This window comes from Takifugu flavidus, chromosome 18, assembly GCF_003711565.1.
Source record: "Takifugu flavidus isolate HTHZ2018 chromosome 18, ASM371156v2, whole genome shotgun sequence".
Taxonomy (NCBI): Eukaryota; Metazoa; Chordata; class Actinopteri; order Tetraodontiformes; family Tetraodontidae; genus Takifugu; species Takifugu flavidus.
In genome coordinates this window covers 10,284,716-10,299,625 of record NC_079537.1, presented here as the reverse complement: position 1 = coordinate 10,299,625, position 14,910 = coordinate 10,284,716, and the positions used below count along the sequence as shown (strand labels likewise).

The 14,910-nt window shown below is 42.7% G+C and overlaps 3 protein-coding genes across 4 annotated transcripts; 1 reads left to right on the top strand and 2 right to left on the bottom strand.

Moving 5' to 3' along the window:
- Window positions 1–2,833: 2,833 nt before the first annotated feature.
- Window positions 2,834–5,330, bottom strand: fzd2 (frizzled class receptor 2). The gene has a single exon (XM_057014937.1). It carries the CDS (start codon window positions 5,121–5,123, stop codon window positions 3,495–3,497), a length of 1,629 nt encoding a protein of 542 aa, XP_056870917.1. The 5' UTR covers window positions 5,124–5,330; the 3' UTR covers window positions 2,834–3,494.
- A 1,113-nt stretch (window positions 5,331–6,443) lies between these two features.
- Window positions 6,444–10,945, top strand: moto (minamoto). Its single transcript, XM_057014931.1, has 8 exons — window positions 6,444–6,555; window positions 6,794–6,881; window positions 7,154–7,320; window positions 7,473–7,574; window positions 7,700–9,134; window positions 9,254–9,388; window positions 9,573–9,747; window positions 9,815–10,945. The coding sequence occupies exons 2-8, from the start codon at window positions 6,834–6,836 to the stop codon at window positions 9,988–9,990; spliced, it is 2,238 nt and encodes a 745-aa protein (XP_056870911.1). The 5' UTR covers window positions 6,444–6,555; window positions 6,794–6,833; the 3' UTR covers window positions 9,991–10,945.
- Window positions 10,946–11,002: 57 nt separating this feature from the next.
- Window positions 11,003–12,821, bottom strand: ccdc43 (coiled-coil domain containing 43). 2 transcript variants are annotated; one of them, XM_057014997.1, is made up of 5 exons: window positions 12,611–12,821; window positions 12,069–12,162; window positions 11,807–11,950; window positions 11,683–11,727; window positions 11,003–11,530 (listed from the first exon to the last, which is right to left on the bottom strand). In XM_057014997.1, coding segments are annotated over exons 1-4 (414 nt in total). In that variant the 5' UTR covers window positions 12,785–12,821; the 3' UTR covers window positions 11,003–11,530; window positions 11,683–11,725. The 2 variants fall into 2 exon arrangements, 1 of the variants encoding a protein (XP_056870977.1); XR_008947101.1 differs by having other exon boundaries at window positions 11,683–11,950.
- Between the last annotated feature and the right edge of the window lie 2,089 nt (window positions 12,822–14,910).

The following is a 14,910-nucleotide window of genomic DNA, read 5'->3' as shown; positions in this document are numbered from 1 at the left end:
CTCTCACCCAGGCAGAGACCATTCAATAAGTCATCGGCCAAGCCTGGGGCCTTGCTAGCGCCTGTGGGGGGGGGGGGGGGGGGGGGGGTAACTGGAATCATAGAGTGTAATAACATTTCTCAAATTCATTCATTGTACTCTGTTCATCGGCACACATTACAATAGTGTTGCGTTCGTGGACCAGTGGAGCTGATTATGACCTAATTATTTGTTACTGCAGTTACAGGTTGTTGTTTTTTTAACCTCAGCACTTCATAACTGTCAAGTTTGGACCTATCAGTTAAATAATTAAATTGATATCTAAAATCATAGCCCTCCCAAAACCTTCGAGTGCATTTTAGAACGTGAACAGATGTGTTATATTTATTATTTAAGAGGTATGAAAGCATTATCCTCTCCTTGATCCTTTGGAATGTCATTGTTGTAAACACACTGATGTCTAGATGTATATTAACTGCCCCTGTACACTCCTTCACACCAACCTATTATTATCCCAGGCATGCTACAAGCTCCCAAAATATCTGCTATGCAGCTGTCAGCACCTCTCTGCGCAGCAGCTGGAAAAGCTTTGATGCATTTCCTCAATCTCTTTCCGGCCATGGCCCCAACACCCTTTTCTCTGAAGGGCAGAGGGCATTAAAAAACAAAGCCAGTTATTCTCTTCCGATCTGTGACCTTCGCTGTCCTGTCAAAGTACCTCGAAAGGTCTAAAGGTGCTTGACAAGTGATCTTCCTTCAAGGACTCAAAAGATCGGAGCGCTTTAATGCTGTTTAAAGTGGCCAATGCAGCAAAGATGCTGCCTGATGCTCTCCTCCATACTGGGTACAAATGTCTATCTTTGTAAAAATTCTTAAAAAAAAAAAAAGAGTTGGCATGTCTTTACGCAATCACGGGATCAAATACTGAAACAAAAATGAATGAGGTGAGTTAAAAGGCAATGGTGAGAAAAAGTATGACTGCAGGACATAAAAAAGCAATGGCAGCAGGAGGAGAAACATGTTGTAATTCTTGTTGAGACAACAAAAGACAGATATAACGTGAGACCGGAGCATATGTTGGCAAAATATATAACTGTCCCTCATGAGGTCTTGCATTCGTGCCTGGAACTGATTGAAAGCAGTCCCAGTCCGTGTCTGGGTGTATGTTCGGATCTTTCCCTGTCAGCGTGTCTTCTGTCTTAACAACACAATACTGAGACGCGTCAAAGAATGGTTCCATTGAGGGCGACACCTTAACATCAACCTGAGAGGCGTTGTGTCTTACCTGCAGTCTTCGGCTTGTTGCTTCTTGCCTTCGAGCAAGCAGGAAACGGCTGCATTCGAGATTTAGATCTGAGCTCAGCAGCATCAAAGGGGGCTGCCAATGAGAACCTGGGTGTTAAAAGACATCATACCATCCCTTCTGGAGCGTTTCTTCATGTTGTTGATGTAAATGTTGTCACTTGCAGGTATAAAAGTTCATCAACCTGACGTCACAAGAGTCTGTGTGTTCTAACTATACTTCTATATGCATTTATCCCCCCCTTTGTCTTATATCCGCACATCTGGTTACGCTTAATTTTGGTCTGGGATCCAAACCCAACAGAAATATTCACAAAATCACAATCGTGTCTCCTTTCATTTCTATTCTCCTTCTCCCTCATCTGTGGATTCCTCCCGAGCAAAGCAAAAGGGCGGCAAACACACAATTTTCCATTATGTGATCCAACCCCCACCCCACCTTTCTCTAAACCCTAAAACAATCTCGCTCTTGACCACAGACACTCCACCCCGTGCTCCCTGTCTTCATTTTCTCACTCTTTCTTCGTCGCTCTGCTTCAGTGCAAAGCCAAACAAGCCAGCCATTAAGATGAGTTAAGCGCAGGAAGTGGGCCTTCGGGCCCGGCAGCGCTGTTTACAAGGAGCTAGTCAGGTTTCAGCAGCGCTTTGATGTGAGCAGCACACAGGAGACTGTCTGTCACTAGGCAAAGGCCCGGCACCGCTCCACTGACTCACTCACATTCCCCCCATTCATTTGGGCAGAGAGAAGCAAGGAGGGTGAAGCCAGAGAGAGAGAGAGAGGGGAGGGGTAGATTTATGGTCCCCCATCTGAGTATCTGTTTCTACCTTTAATCATGCTTGCCTGTCTGTTATTACAACCTTCCTTTATTCCAGCACAGATAAAGGCATGAAAGACAAAACCGAACTTGTCCAACAGGTCGTGAGGTAAGAGAGGTCCCTCTCCTCCGCTCATCCCTACCCTCACACCCATGGCGGCCTCCTCACGCTAAACTGGGCCATGGCGTTATTGTTCCGTGTGTGCGTGCAAATCCTAAAAGAAATGCCTGATTCAGGCCCAGATCCTCTGCTGTGAGGCAGGAGGATCAATTCACCCCCCCCCCCCCCCCTCCCTTACACACCCATTTGCTTGACATCACTGCAGAAAAGATTCAATTTCAGCGAGGCATGGCTAGGGGGGATTCCAGCTTGTGCCGAGCGCAGCGGTCCCTATGAAGAAACTTTACAGCAAAGACAAACACTCTTGTTTTGCCTTCAGCACACACACACACACACACACACGCCTTTACTGTTTATCTAATAGTATATTTTTAGTTAGCATTTTAAAGGGGAAAATTTCTTCCTTCTAAAAACCCAACATCCTGAAACACATTGAAACCGGTGGAAAGGAACGTGTGTTTTCCTTGAGGACTTCAATCGTGTGAAATTTCTTAGCTCGTACAAAACTCCCATTAGCAGCAATCCTTGACATTCAGCAGCCAGCCTGCAACCACGGATGGTTCGAGGCGGCATCGCACGCAACCGCTTCAGAAAACACTGCTCAACTTACATAATCTGTCGGAATGTCATTTAATAGTAGAAAAATGGTGAACAAAAGAATTCATATGGAATTTTTGGTTTCAAGGTTCTCTACCTGTAGCGTAATGAAAAGGCTTCTTTGACCTCCAGAGAAACAAAAGTGAAACGTGGAGACTATTTTAATTCAGAAAAATGGAATTAAACATTGTAACCAGCACGTTAAAAACTAGATCTACATTAAATGGCATGTTTACAATGCAAAGGTAAAGCCAATACACTGGAGAATAAGAAAAGGTCTCTATTGTCTTTAAATACAAATATATATAATTTCATGTTTTTACAAAACCTATTTACACATTGACTCGTGACAAGGAGAATTAACTGCTGTTTTCTGTGGACCGACGCTGTAGGCTCTTGGCTGCAGGATCCTCTCTTCCTTTCAGAGGAGTCGTAAAGGAGAAGAGCGTTTAGCAGAAGGTGTTCTCACCGTACGTCTCATCTCTTCAGCCAGTTTCAGTTTTGGCTGATCCTGCTTGACCTTTTGCCAAGACCTGACCTTCTGTTTGACGTTTGAATGTAGTTTTAAAGCCGAGGCGAATACAAATGCTGAAAGAACATCCGCTGCTGCTGCCTGTGCTACTCACCTATTACACGATAACGGGCAGGATCGCACAGATTAGTCCCAGCAGTCTTTCTCACTACACAGTGGTCTCGCCGTGTTTCCCGTACGTCAGCCTCGTGTAAAACTTATGCCAAGAATGTAAAGTCTTCCCGGACCAGATCCAGAAACCAGAGGTGATACCCACTATCAGAGTCATCAGATACTTGATCATGTAGACGGTGAAGTCTGGAGTCATTCGGGGCCCGGTTTGAGTTGGGCAGGGAATGTCAAAGGCCCTGCAGTTATGGCTGAACCAGCTCCGCTCCCAGTGTGCGCGGAAGGCCTGCTCATAGAAGAAGCAGGCGATGACGATGGTGGCGGGCACGGTGTAGAGAACGCTGAACACCCCGATCCGCACCATGAGCCGCTCCAGCTTCTCCGTCTTAGTGCCGTCGTGCTTCATGATGGTGCGGATTTGGAACAGCGACACGAAGCCGGCCAGCAAAAAGGAGGTCCCGATGAAGAGATAGATGAAGAGAGGGGCCAGCACAAACCCTCTAAGAGGGTCCAGGTTGCTGAGGCTGACGAAGCAGACGCCACTGAGCACGTCGCCTTCGATCTGCCCCATGGCCAGGATGCTAATGGTCTTAACAGCTGGCACTGCCCAGGCTGCCAGGTGAAAATACTGGGAGTTGGCCTCAATAGCTTCGTGGCCCCACTTCATACCTGCTGCCAGGAACCAGGTGAGGGACAGGATGACCCACCAGATCGAGCTGGCCATGCTGAAAAAATACAGCATCATGAAGAGGATAGTGCAGCCTTCCTTTTTGGTGCCTTGGACAAGAGTTTTATAGTTTTCTGGGGTGAAACCTTCGTTACACACCACAGCGTCCCCCAGGAAGTACCCAGCTATGTAAGCTATGGAAACCATAGTGTAGCAGCCTGATAGAAAGATGATGGGTCTCTCGGGGTACCTAAAACGCTGCATATCCACCAAATATGTGGTGACGGTGAATAACGTGGACGCACAGCAGAGGACAGACCATACAAGAATCCATACGCGTGAAAAATGAATCTCTTTGTCAGTGAAAAACATGCTGCCGCCTCTTCTTGATGGCTCACAGGGGGCTGCGCAATCCTTCTCATCCAAAAACTTATAATTTAGATGTGGGGGCACTTTCAGAGCAGGAGGGCATCGGAAAGGACCATTGCCAGGAAAGGGCAAGTCGCTGGTACCGGGGCCAGGCAGAATGGGCGGTACGGTGGCGGCGGTGGAGTCGTTCTGTCCCACACAGATTTGCTCATCTCCCTGCACAGGAAAGTTTTCACAGCGGAGCGGCTCCGGCCACTGAAAGCCAAACTTGTTCATGAGAGCCTCGCAGCCCTGCTTAGCTCTCTCACAGATTGACCTACACGGAGGAATTGCTTTCTCCAGAACCGTGCACACGGGCGCATACATGGAACACAGAAAGAATTTCAGCTCCGGGGAGCACTGCACCTTTACTAAAGGATAGAACTGGTGTACCTCGAGCCCCGCGTCCTCCTGGTTGTAATGACCGACTAAATTAGGCATGATGGTCTGGTTATACGCTATATCCGTGCACAGGGGAATTGAAATCTGCTGACAAAATCCATGATCCGGGACAATTCCATTGTCCCCGTGGTACTGGGCTGTTACCAGCAGAGGCAGCAGGAATGCAACAAACCACGTCTTGCAAAAACTCATCTTCCCAAGTTGAAGACAACTTTGTCCAAAGGAACTTGCTGTAAATTTCTCCCTTGTGTATCAGCAGCTTTAGCAGCAGTTCCTGTGGAAATAAACTGATGTCGTGCTCCAGAAATCTGCTCTCTTTCAGGCTCCGTGTTGGGGAAAAATGCAGACTGACTTTTTTTCTCCCCTCTTTGGCTCAAGTCTCCCTCGCAACTGTTAAGGTAGCAATGAAAAGAATCCCGAGTTCCGGTAAAAAGAAATTTTCAAAATAATGTCCCCCCCAGCGTCTACAGAAGAAGAAACTACGGGCACATTTTAATGCGTCTGACGGCTGTTTCTCTTGTGTTAAACCAATAAATCCGTACAAGCCAGCTAATAAAACATGATATACCTGTCTAGATATTTAGATCAAATATAGCAAATATAATCCCACCGAATGAAATTGAAAGAAAGTGTCATTCAGGCTTGATAAAAAAAGAAACACCTGAATAATTTGCCCGATTGTGTTTTTATTATTAGGGATAAAGGAGTTCTATCCACATTGTACAATTTGTATTTTGTTAAATTGACTATACCTGAATAGTTTATGTGCCCCGCTACTGGATTTGAAGATATAAAAACACTCGTCATAGACTTACTTCCATTCAATTGATGTATTGCTTTTTTTTAAAAAAATAAAAAATAAAGCAAAAACCCAGATTAAATTGGTCAAATGTGCAGATTTGCTTGTGCAATGAGATTTTAAAGATTTTTTACAATAATTTAACAATAACAAAATCAACGGATAGTGCTGTGATCAGATTATTTGCTTGGTGCACATTTTCAGCATTTTATTACAAATCCATAAACCACCAAAACATTTTTTATTTTGCTGTAGGGCTCTCCAATTTATTATTAATTGTTGTAATGATTATTCGCTCATAATTATCGAAGATATGGGCGGTGGTGGCTCAAGCTGTCGGGTGACTGGGTTGAACACCTTCGCCGAAGTACCCTTGAGCAAGTTACCACATGGGGCGCTGCGGTGAACTGGCGACTTGCCTTCGCCCATATGTGCTCCGGGGGTCCCCCGTGACCCCGAGAGGGATAAAGCGGTCAAGAAAACAAGAATTATTGAAGATTTTCCTTAATACTTTCCCCTCCAACCCTCCATCCCCGCTTTAGGTGGACCAATGGCCCACATTTTCCGACGTCACGGCCTGATCTTGAAGGGGGCGTGGCATCAGGTGTTGCCATGCCCTTAAAACTTTTACTGGCCGTTAATTGGACCCGAAACAGATTTTTTCAGGCTCAGCCAATGAAACCTCGACGGCCATCTGTGGGGCGTGGCTGGGAGAGGCACGAGATCACCGCGACAACCGTAATCTTAAAAACTGAAGGAAAAAATTAAGGAATCTAATGGTTGCTTTTTAAAAATCGTTATAGTAGCTCACACATTTAAATCGTGGTAGGTTTAAAAGGTTTATTTTGGTGTGAAGCTAGTAGCTGTTCTGAAAGCGACAAAACTATAATACAAATGATCCAAAGTAACTAAATCGTGCTAGCTAAAACTAGCAACCTTAATGGCTAATATACCGAACTAATTTCAGAGTGATTCTAAAACGGACGACAGGATAAGAATAACTAAATTAATAAATAAATATAGCTTTATGTGAGTTCGTAACAATATCTTTTGTCTTTTCCAGGCCAGTGATGCAGTAACTCGGGAGTGTTTGGGAGATCAGAATGGCTTTTGACAGGCATCAGAGTACGTTAGCAACATTCCAACATCAGGTAAATTCAACGTAATTTGGCCCATTTATCATGAACGACTGCATAAACCAGTGCAGATGGCAAATACTTTTTAACCTTATGAATCAACTTTTGGCACTTTAATCCCATTACTTTATGTTTTCCATACTTTTAAATCGTTTACTACGTATCACGGCCTTTTGTAGTAGCTACATTACACGATTGACGGTTTAATGGTAATGAATTACAACGCGAAAACCCCATTAAAACTAATTTAACATATTCTCTGATGGAGTGAAATATCTGTCTTTTAGGCCAGTGCAAAGTTCAGCACTGGAAAAGATGGAGGTGGCGCATGGCCTTTCTGCATGCCCAGCGGGTCAGTGCAGAAACCGGACTCGTCGTACGTGTTGTGGTCTAACGGGGCTAATGATGAACCTTATAGCCTCAGCAGTCGAGGGCACAATGGCTTGATGAGCAGGTATTCCATTTCAGTCACCCCAAAGGCAAAATTGGGATGATTCATTGATTTTGATCAGCTTTTCTCCAGCTATCCGAGTTCTCTTTTTTCAGCCAAACGATTCTGTAAATGCCACAGAAATTCAGGTAAAGGGATTTTTTTTTTCTTTACAGGAAATCCACTGATTTAACTGATAGTGATGGAGAGACTGATCTACAGGGACTGGTGTCCAATATTTTGGATGAAGCAGGATCACACAATAGTCACAATGGGAGGTATGGCAAGATTTGATGTTTTCGCTGTGGGTTGGGTTTCTCGAATGACGTGGCTGTTTAACTGTTATAAAAGTAGAATGTTTTCAATTTATGCATTAATGTCTACACCATATATACATTTTTAGGGATCTACTTGCAAGTAATTCCATCTGGTCTCCAAAGACCACAAGTGATGAACTGCAACAGTGTTTTCAATCAGAGAGTAAAACCCGGCACCTCGCCAACTTCTGCAAAAACTATGCATCTGCTGCGACTTCAAATACATTGAACACAGAGGATAAGGATGTTTTTCAGCAGCCCAAAGAGCCTGCTATGAGCCAGCAATGGCTTTTTAACATACCAAAGGGAGACAAGGACTACTTGAACTACCGCCCTACCAAACTGCCACCAGGTCTACCAATGCCTAACACCGACAATGCTTACCAGGCATATATACAGCAAGAAAGACATGACAGCGCAACAGTTAATGAAAAGAGAGGGAATAAAAATTACCTAAATGGTTTCCCTGACCTCACTAAAGTTTTTAACCCTCAAAGTGAAACTACCAACCCATTCATCCATTCTCACTATGAAGACAACAACATCCATACTAGTGTAAAGCCAAGCAGCAATGAGCAGCAGGTTTCACAGGAGCCCAACCAGCTGGTGACTGGTTTTCAGTCCTTCATGGCTAGTGAGTATGATGGCTCCCTTCATGGGACATTTGCTGACATCTACAGGGAGACACAGGGCAGACCCGGTGAAGACTGGAGTGAACACTGGAAATTCACTAGTTCATCGATGCCGACACAGAAGGAGATGGTGGGAGTGCAAATGGAGAGAAATGGAGTAATGAGGGGGGAAAGGATTAATTGTGATGGCATGCAAGAGCTGTATGGTATCGGTACTCAAAACACCGAACACTTCCAGCAGCCAAAAATGTTCTTTGGTTCCGTCAGCCTCAATAACCACTACCAAGCCAAGATGACCATGCAAAAGCAGAACAATATACTTCCCCTTAACTTGAAAAATAATCAGTGCTTAAAACAGCAGGACCATCTTCAAAGCAAAATCAAGTCACAGATGCAAAAGGAGAAGAAGAGGATGCCTGGCGTCCATGGAGAAAACCACTACACAGGCCACATGACTAACTACAGCACAAAAGGGGGAGAGAAGAACCAACAAAACCTGAACCACTTTGGAATCATGCAGTCACAGAGGTTTGGTGGAGAAAAGGGCAGGGTCAGTGCCAAGAATGCGCAGCAGTTCATGTCTCGTGTGTATCCTGTCAATGACCCCAAGAGGCATCTGAGCATGAACTCTAATTACTACTCAAGGTCCATATTGTCCCATGGAAATCCTGCGCCCGGTGTCGCTCTTGGGAATATGATGCCAGCTACTGAATTCCCAAACGCTGATGTTAATGATCTGATGATACAAAGAGGAGATCCGACTTATCATGGTCTTAACTCTGCCATGAAAACTTCAGTGGTGATGGATGACGTGCCCATGGTTGAACTCTACTTCTACCTAGATGAGTGTTGCGACCAGTTGAGGTTTTTGGAGAAAGAGAGAAAAAAGGTATGCTTTTAAATCTAGTTTTGTATCAGCGACCTTAAACCTTTGAAAACATGTGTTGAACCATTTCTGCGGACGTGGTGTTCGTTCATTTAGAATCATTAGTTGTTTTTCTGTTCCAGACAGAGATCATTCTAACTAAGGCAATTCAAGGAGGAAAGGCCATATCTGATTCCAGCACTTCTCTCCCCAAAATGCCACCAAATCCCACAAGAATCGACCACCTCATTGTGAATCAGATGAAAGAACAAGGAAAGGTAAGTTATGGTCCCACACCGCCATCTCCAGGCCAATGTGTTACACTGCAATCTTGATATGCAAGATATGTGTTTGTTTAGTGATCTTAACAGTCCGGGTTAGAACCTGAAAAATGAAAACAATGCAGATGTGTAAAGTAAATGCATATATTCAGTAAGTGGTATTCAATTTGCTATGATGCAGGTGGCAAGTGTTCTACACAGAATGGAGTCTGTGAACAGCTTCCTCCACAACAACATCCACACAGCGCTGAAAAAGCATTACATGGCCATTTGTGTCACTGAGGCCAGACGCAAAGAGGAGATCGCCATCATGTCTCAACAGCAGCAGCACAGAGAATATCTGGAAGACTATAAAGGTAGCTCATCAGAGCTGTAGTTCCTGTTTCCACTGTCTGCCGTGTGTAACTTACCTCTGCTCTGTAGACACCCTGCTCATGGTCATGGCATTGAAAGACCTCGCTGCCTGCACAAGGAGGCTCCGCACCGCCCTGTGGTGCGCTCTTCAGTTCGTACTTCCCAAAGCAGTCAAAAGCCAGGATCAGGCCACGGGCACGGCAAGAAGCCCCTCACCTTACGAGGGAGGTTCATTTAAATTATAATTCAACAGGTATTGTGTCCAAAGCCTTCAATATGTAAAAACCAAGAATGTCATCCACAGTAGTGAAAGTGACTGTCTAGACTAGTGACATATGGCAGTTGCAGTTTTAATCTTGTGGATAACCTTTGACCTTTCACATCCTGGGGCTTTGCATAGCAGCTTAAGAAGTGCATGAAATGTGATTGATCCTGCGATATCTAAACTTCTTTTCATCTAATTAGTGTCTGTTCCAAACTAACATGTAATTTTGTCTATCACTGTTATATTTAAGACAGTATTTATGAGGAAGATTTCAGTGAATTCTTCATCGTTTTACTTATTTATTGAAATGGAACCATCGTTCTGGGGATTCCCTGAGACAAATTAGAAAATTAGGATGTAGTTTTAAATGTAAATTAACATTTCTTAGTGCTCTATTTCTTTTTTTCCCCCTCATGCAGAATTAACATGTAATTAGAAAAATTGTTATTCCAAAAGCTGAAGTTTGACCTGTTAAGATGAACTCAAACTTCTGAAAAAATGTTTTAAAATAACTATCAATCACAATTTCCATTGGATCTATTATAATTATTTGTAAGACAAGTTTAAACAATGTAGATGAGTCATTTTAGACTACTTGCAATGATAAGTGTTGTAATGTTCCTCACATCAACTGATTTTTTTTTCTCAACTGTTCAGGTTTATCACCAATAATCTTTTAACCTTGTAATTGTCAGTTGTTCAAAGTTAAGATAAAATTCACAATTTTGCTGTTATCTAGTAATCGTATCAATAAGGGGTTTCTATTCAAGGGAAAAAGTGTCAGATATGACATTATATAACCAACTATTATTTACTGCATTGTTACGCTCAATATTGAATTTCAGCATTGTTCTATCTTTGACTTTCTTGCAGTTTTATTCTTGTTAAATATTCTTTTGACAGTAAATCTAAAAATAAAACAAATCTGCGCTTCAGTGTTTTAAGATTGTGTGTTAAACTCAGAATGGAATTATTAGAACCACGGCAAAAGCTTTGGGATGAACATTTGCCTTTACTTTAATATCAAACAGACATAAAGACAAAACCAGTTGTGCTTCGTGTAAATATTGTGATGGATGAAGGTGAAACTGTTTAAGCATAATTGGAACTGGTGACTTCTGCACATCTACATGAAAGATCTGATTCAAACTGTAACTGCAAATAGAGAAAACCAACAAATGGGGGAAAGGGAAGGCCCAGTTTGCTGCTCTTAACAGCGTAGCCTGAAGAGGTTAGCATAGTGAAGGTGCAGATGAGGTTTGGCTAAAACAGTCTGATAGGGATTCTTTTCCTGTAGCAAAATAATCTTTACAAAGAGTCCTGCCTCTCCTTTTATCTTTTTCGCTCCCCCTTTTGTGTTCGTTTCTTCTCCTTCTCCTTTCTGTCTTGTTTGGCTAGTTTGTCCTTCTCCCGCTGCATCTTGTCCGTTTCCTTCTTTTTCTGTGCATCTTCGCGCGCTTGGATGCGTTTTTGCAGCTGTCGGCTCAACACCTCTTCCACGTTGGTGTTCTTGAACAAGGCTGGGACGCTCAGTAAAGGGCAGCTGGATGAAAGCAACAGGACTGCGCTAATTCGATCAAATATGCCTTTTTTCTCCCCACCGAAAACTTGAGATTGATGATAAACTAGTGTCCATGAGAACGTCTGATTGGTAAAGCCTGAGAAAGGATACATTGTTCACTCCCAGGGAACTTGGTGCCACTTGCAGACTCCTCTTCTTCAGCTTCAGTGCTTTTGTTAAGGAAAAAAATGTGCATGCAATTTGTAAGAAACTATTTTTGTTACCTGTCAATGACAATAAGGATATTCCTCGTCATCCGTTATGTTAGCGTACTGCGCAAGGACGGCTTCTTTTCCTGTCTTTGATTCCGCAGACACCTTCTGTTTCACCACAATCTGAGCTTGTTTTTCTATCATACTGGCAATGGCCCGGACCTCAGCTAAAAGGAAACCAATGAACAAAATAAGCAAACACATAAAAATCCCCTGTAGTAATGTTGTACTGGGCAGTTTCTGAGAGTGGCACATTACAATGAGGTCGTGGATAAAGTTAAATACCATCGTCACTCTCTCTTTTGGCAGATGATTGGTGGTTCCATTCTGTCCACCGTTTGATAATCTGTTTGCAGACATCTTCCACACTGTCCTCATCCTGCACATGGAGGTAAAATAACCACGGTCAAGGGACAGTTTTAGCACAGGAAGTGGTGTCATGTACACAGCTTTAGTTAGAAACATACCATCATACTCAACTATAAATAGATATGGCCATCAGCTGCCACAGGATTTACGTTTTACAAAATATTGTACGGTATGAAATAGAATATAACAGTAAAGAAGAAAGATTTATACTGGGATGGAGGTTTGTGCATGTATTGACCTCGAAGACATAAAGAAGAAAAAAAGTTACAGATTTGGAGGAGTTGACGTATAGGTCAAGGAAAGCACATTTCACTTACTGCTGCGTATGACACTCAAAATAAAACAAACTTGAAAATTTCTCTATTAATGACAACTGGCATTAAATCGTGGGGGGAAAAATCGTGGGTAAAAAACCAATTCTGTCAGGGTTACTGAGACATGCCGCTATAGAGAATTACCACAAATGCGGATAGAATTCCATTAAGCGCATCTTCTTTCTCTTCGTCTGTCTCCTCTTCTTGTAGAACCCCCAAAATGTACGTTCCATACACGTCTCGATCTACTTCTAACGAGTCTAAACGATCATTTAACCAGCTTTCAAACTCTCCGGTATCTGTCATGGGCGCCGCCATCTTGGCCCTTTGGGACTTTTCGATGGCTGCGGTTGTCCTGTGTCAATGCCTGAGGAAAAAAGCCGGAACTTAATTTTATTTTATTTATGTATTTATTGTAGAATAAAACGTCCATTTAAAAAAAGACAACTGTCGTTACATCTTAAAATCGTTTCATCCAAATAACTGCAAAACTAGTTATATGTCAGTTTATCTTAATTATTCCCGTTCACGTCTAAAAATAAACTTCGCATTTATACACCGAGTATAAAACAATAATACTTTATCTATATACTTATCTAACCGGATTTAAAACTTTCCCTGAGTGTTAGGCAGTGTCACTTTCCAAACAGCAGAGGGTGGAGTTTCTGTATGAATCCAACGCTTCTACATTTCAGACATAAAGCCAAACGTCAGGTACAAAACAAAATGTAAAATTCTTGATTATGGTTTCACACTTTACTGTCAAAAATTATATAAGAAATTAAAAATTAAGGAACAATTTAACAACAAATGTATTATCTAAATGCAGCACAATACCCCCCCTTTAATTTCATTTCTTTCTTTGCGATCAATAGTATAAAAATCTCCAGGGCATCTGCCTCGTTTAAAATTGATTTTTCTGCAAACAACATGCCTGTAGGGGATAAAGTGCATCGTTTCCCACTTTCCTCCAATACCATTTTCCTGGGCATTACAGGATTGTACTTGCAGCCTTTATAATCAAACAAATTTATAAATAAATGTGATGTGCACCCATCAAGCAATGCGCCAATGCTCATAAACATTGGTCAAGCGGATCGCCCATCTGAATAAAATGACTGCAGTGATCTATACTGTATATGTTGCATTAATCTGGATCCTAAAAAAAAGAAAAGAAAGAAAGAAATCAGCCTGTGATAAATTTTCAGCATTGGCAGAGCACACTTGGGCTACTGCCACAAATCTCAAAGTTTTTCAGTGGGAAATAAAATGATTACCCAACACTCTCCAAAAGTATTTGTGCACTCAGTCATCGCCATGCCAGTGTAGGGTCTAATTGAAATGTGGATTTCAGCTGGCAGTCAAGCAGAATCTGTTGGCTCATTACATTATGTCCACACCGAAACGTTGATAAAACCCCACATCTTATTAGGAGAAGGATTTCTTGGAAGCCGGGCTTATATCCTGCATCGTTCCCACAGGGGTGGAGTGAACCACAACCCTCACATTTACGTTACTGCTACCTTTACTTAAATACGTGACGAAAGTCCGGTTTATTTCCGCCCAGGAGCGGCTTAAATAGGGAGTAATATTCTTCTTTTGTCCTCTAGGTGGAAGTAGAGGACACAGTTTTGTTTTCCTCCCGTGACAGACATGACAGATAAAGACGAGTCCCAATTATTTTAACAGCATGACAGTGGTTTGTAGCTCATTATATGATTTAGTGGAAATTTCCCTGCATGCTCATGTTGAAAAGAGTTTGTCAAGTGTGGTTATAACCAGAGCTGTGGAACAAGGAAATGCCCTGGCAGCTGTTTGTTCGTCCTCTTTCCTTTGACACTGGGACAACAGACAACACCTCCTAGCTGTTTGAATATTAAACTGTGTTTCCATTTGAATGGTTTGATCCTCCTTCCAGAACGCTGTGAGCAAGGGGGCAATTTGTTACCCACATCCCACATCCTGCATCCTAACACACACATGTATGCTCACACATCCTTCCCACTGCTGCTATAATGGCTTCACACGTCGCTGGCCCTGCAGTAATGAAGTGTGAAGCTTCTGTGACGCCACAGGGAAGCTATCGTGTGGAACTGTACTCTTTATTTTAGTGCACCTCCTGCCATGTTATACCGCCCTGATATATTTGCTGATATTAGCTCATTCAGTGACTTCAATAGGCAAAATGAAACCCAATATTCAACACAAAATGCAAACGTTTGTGGAACCATTTCTCCTCCTTTTAGCTCTTGCAACAGTTGTTTGGCGCCGTACTAACAGTCGGTTTAGTAAAAAAGAAAGAAAAAGATCGTCATGATGCTACATTGATCTTCGTTACTGTTTGTAGTTTCATAATTAAAGTGTGTGGAGCGTCAGTGTTTCTTCTTCTTTGTTCATTTGTGCACGCTTTCGTTAGTGTAGCCACTAGACGATCGCATAAAAAT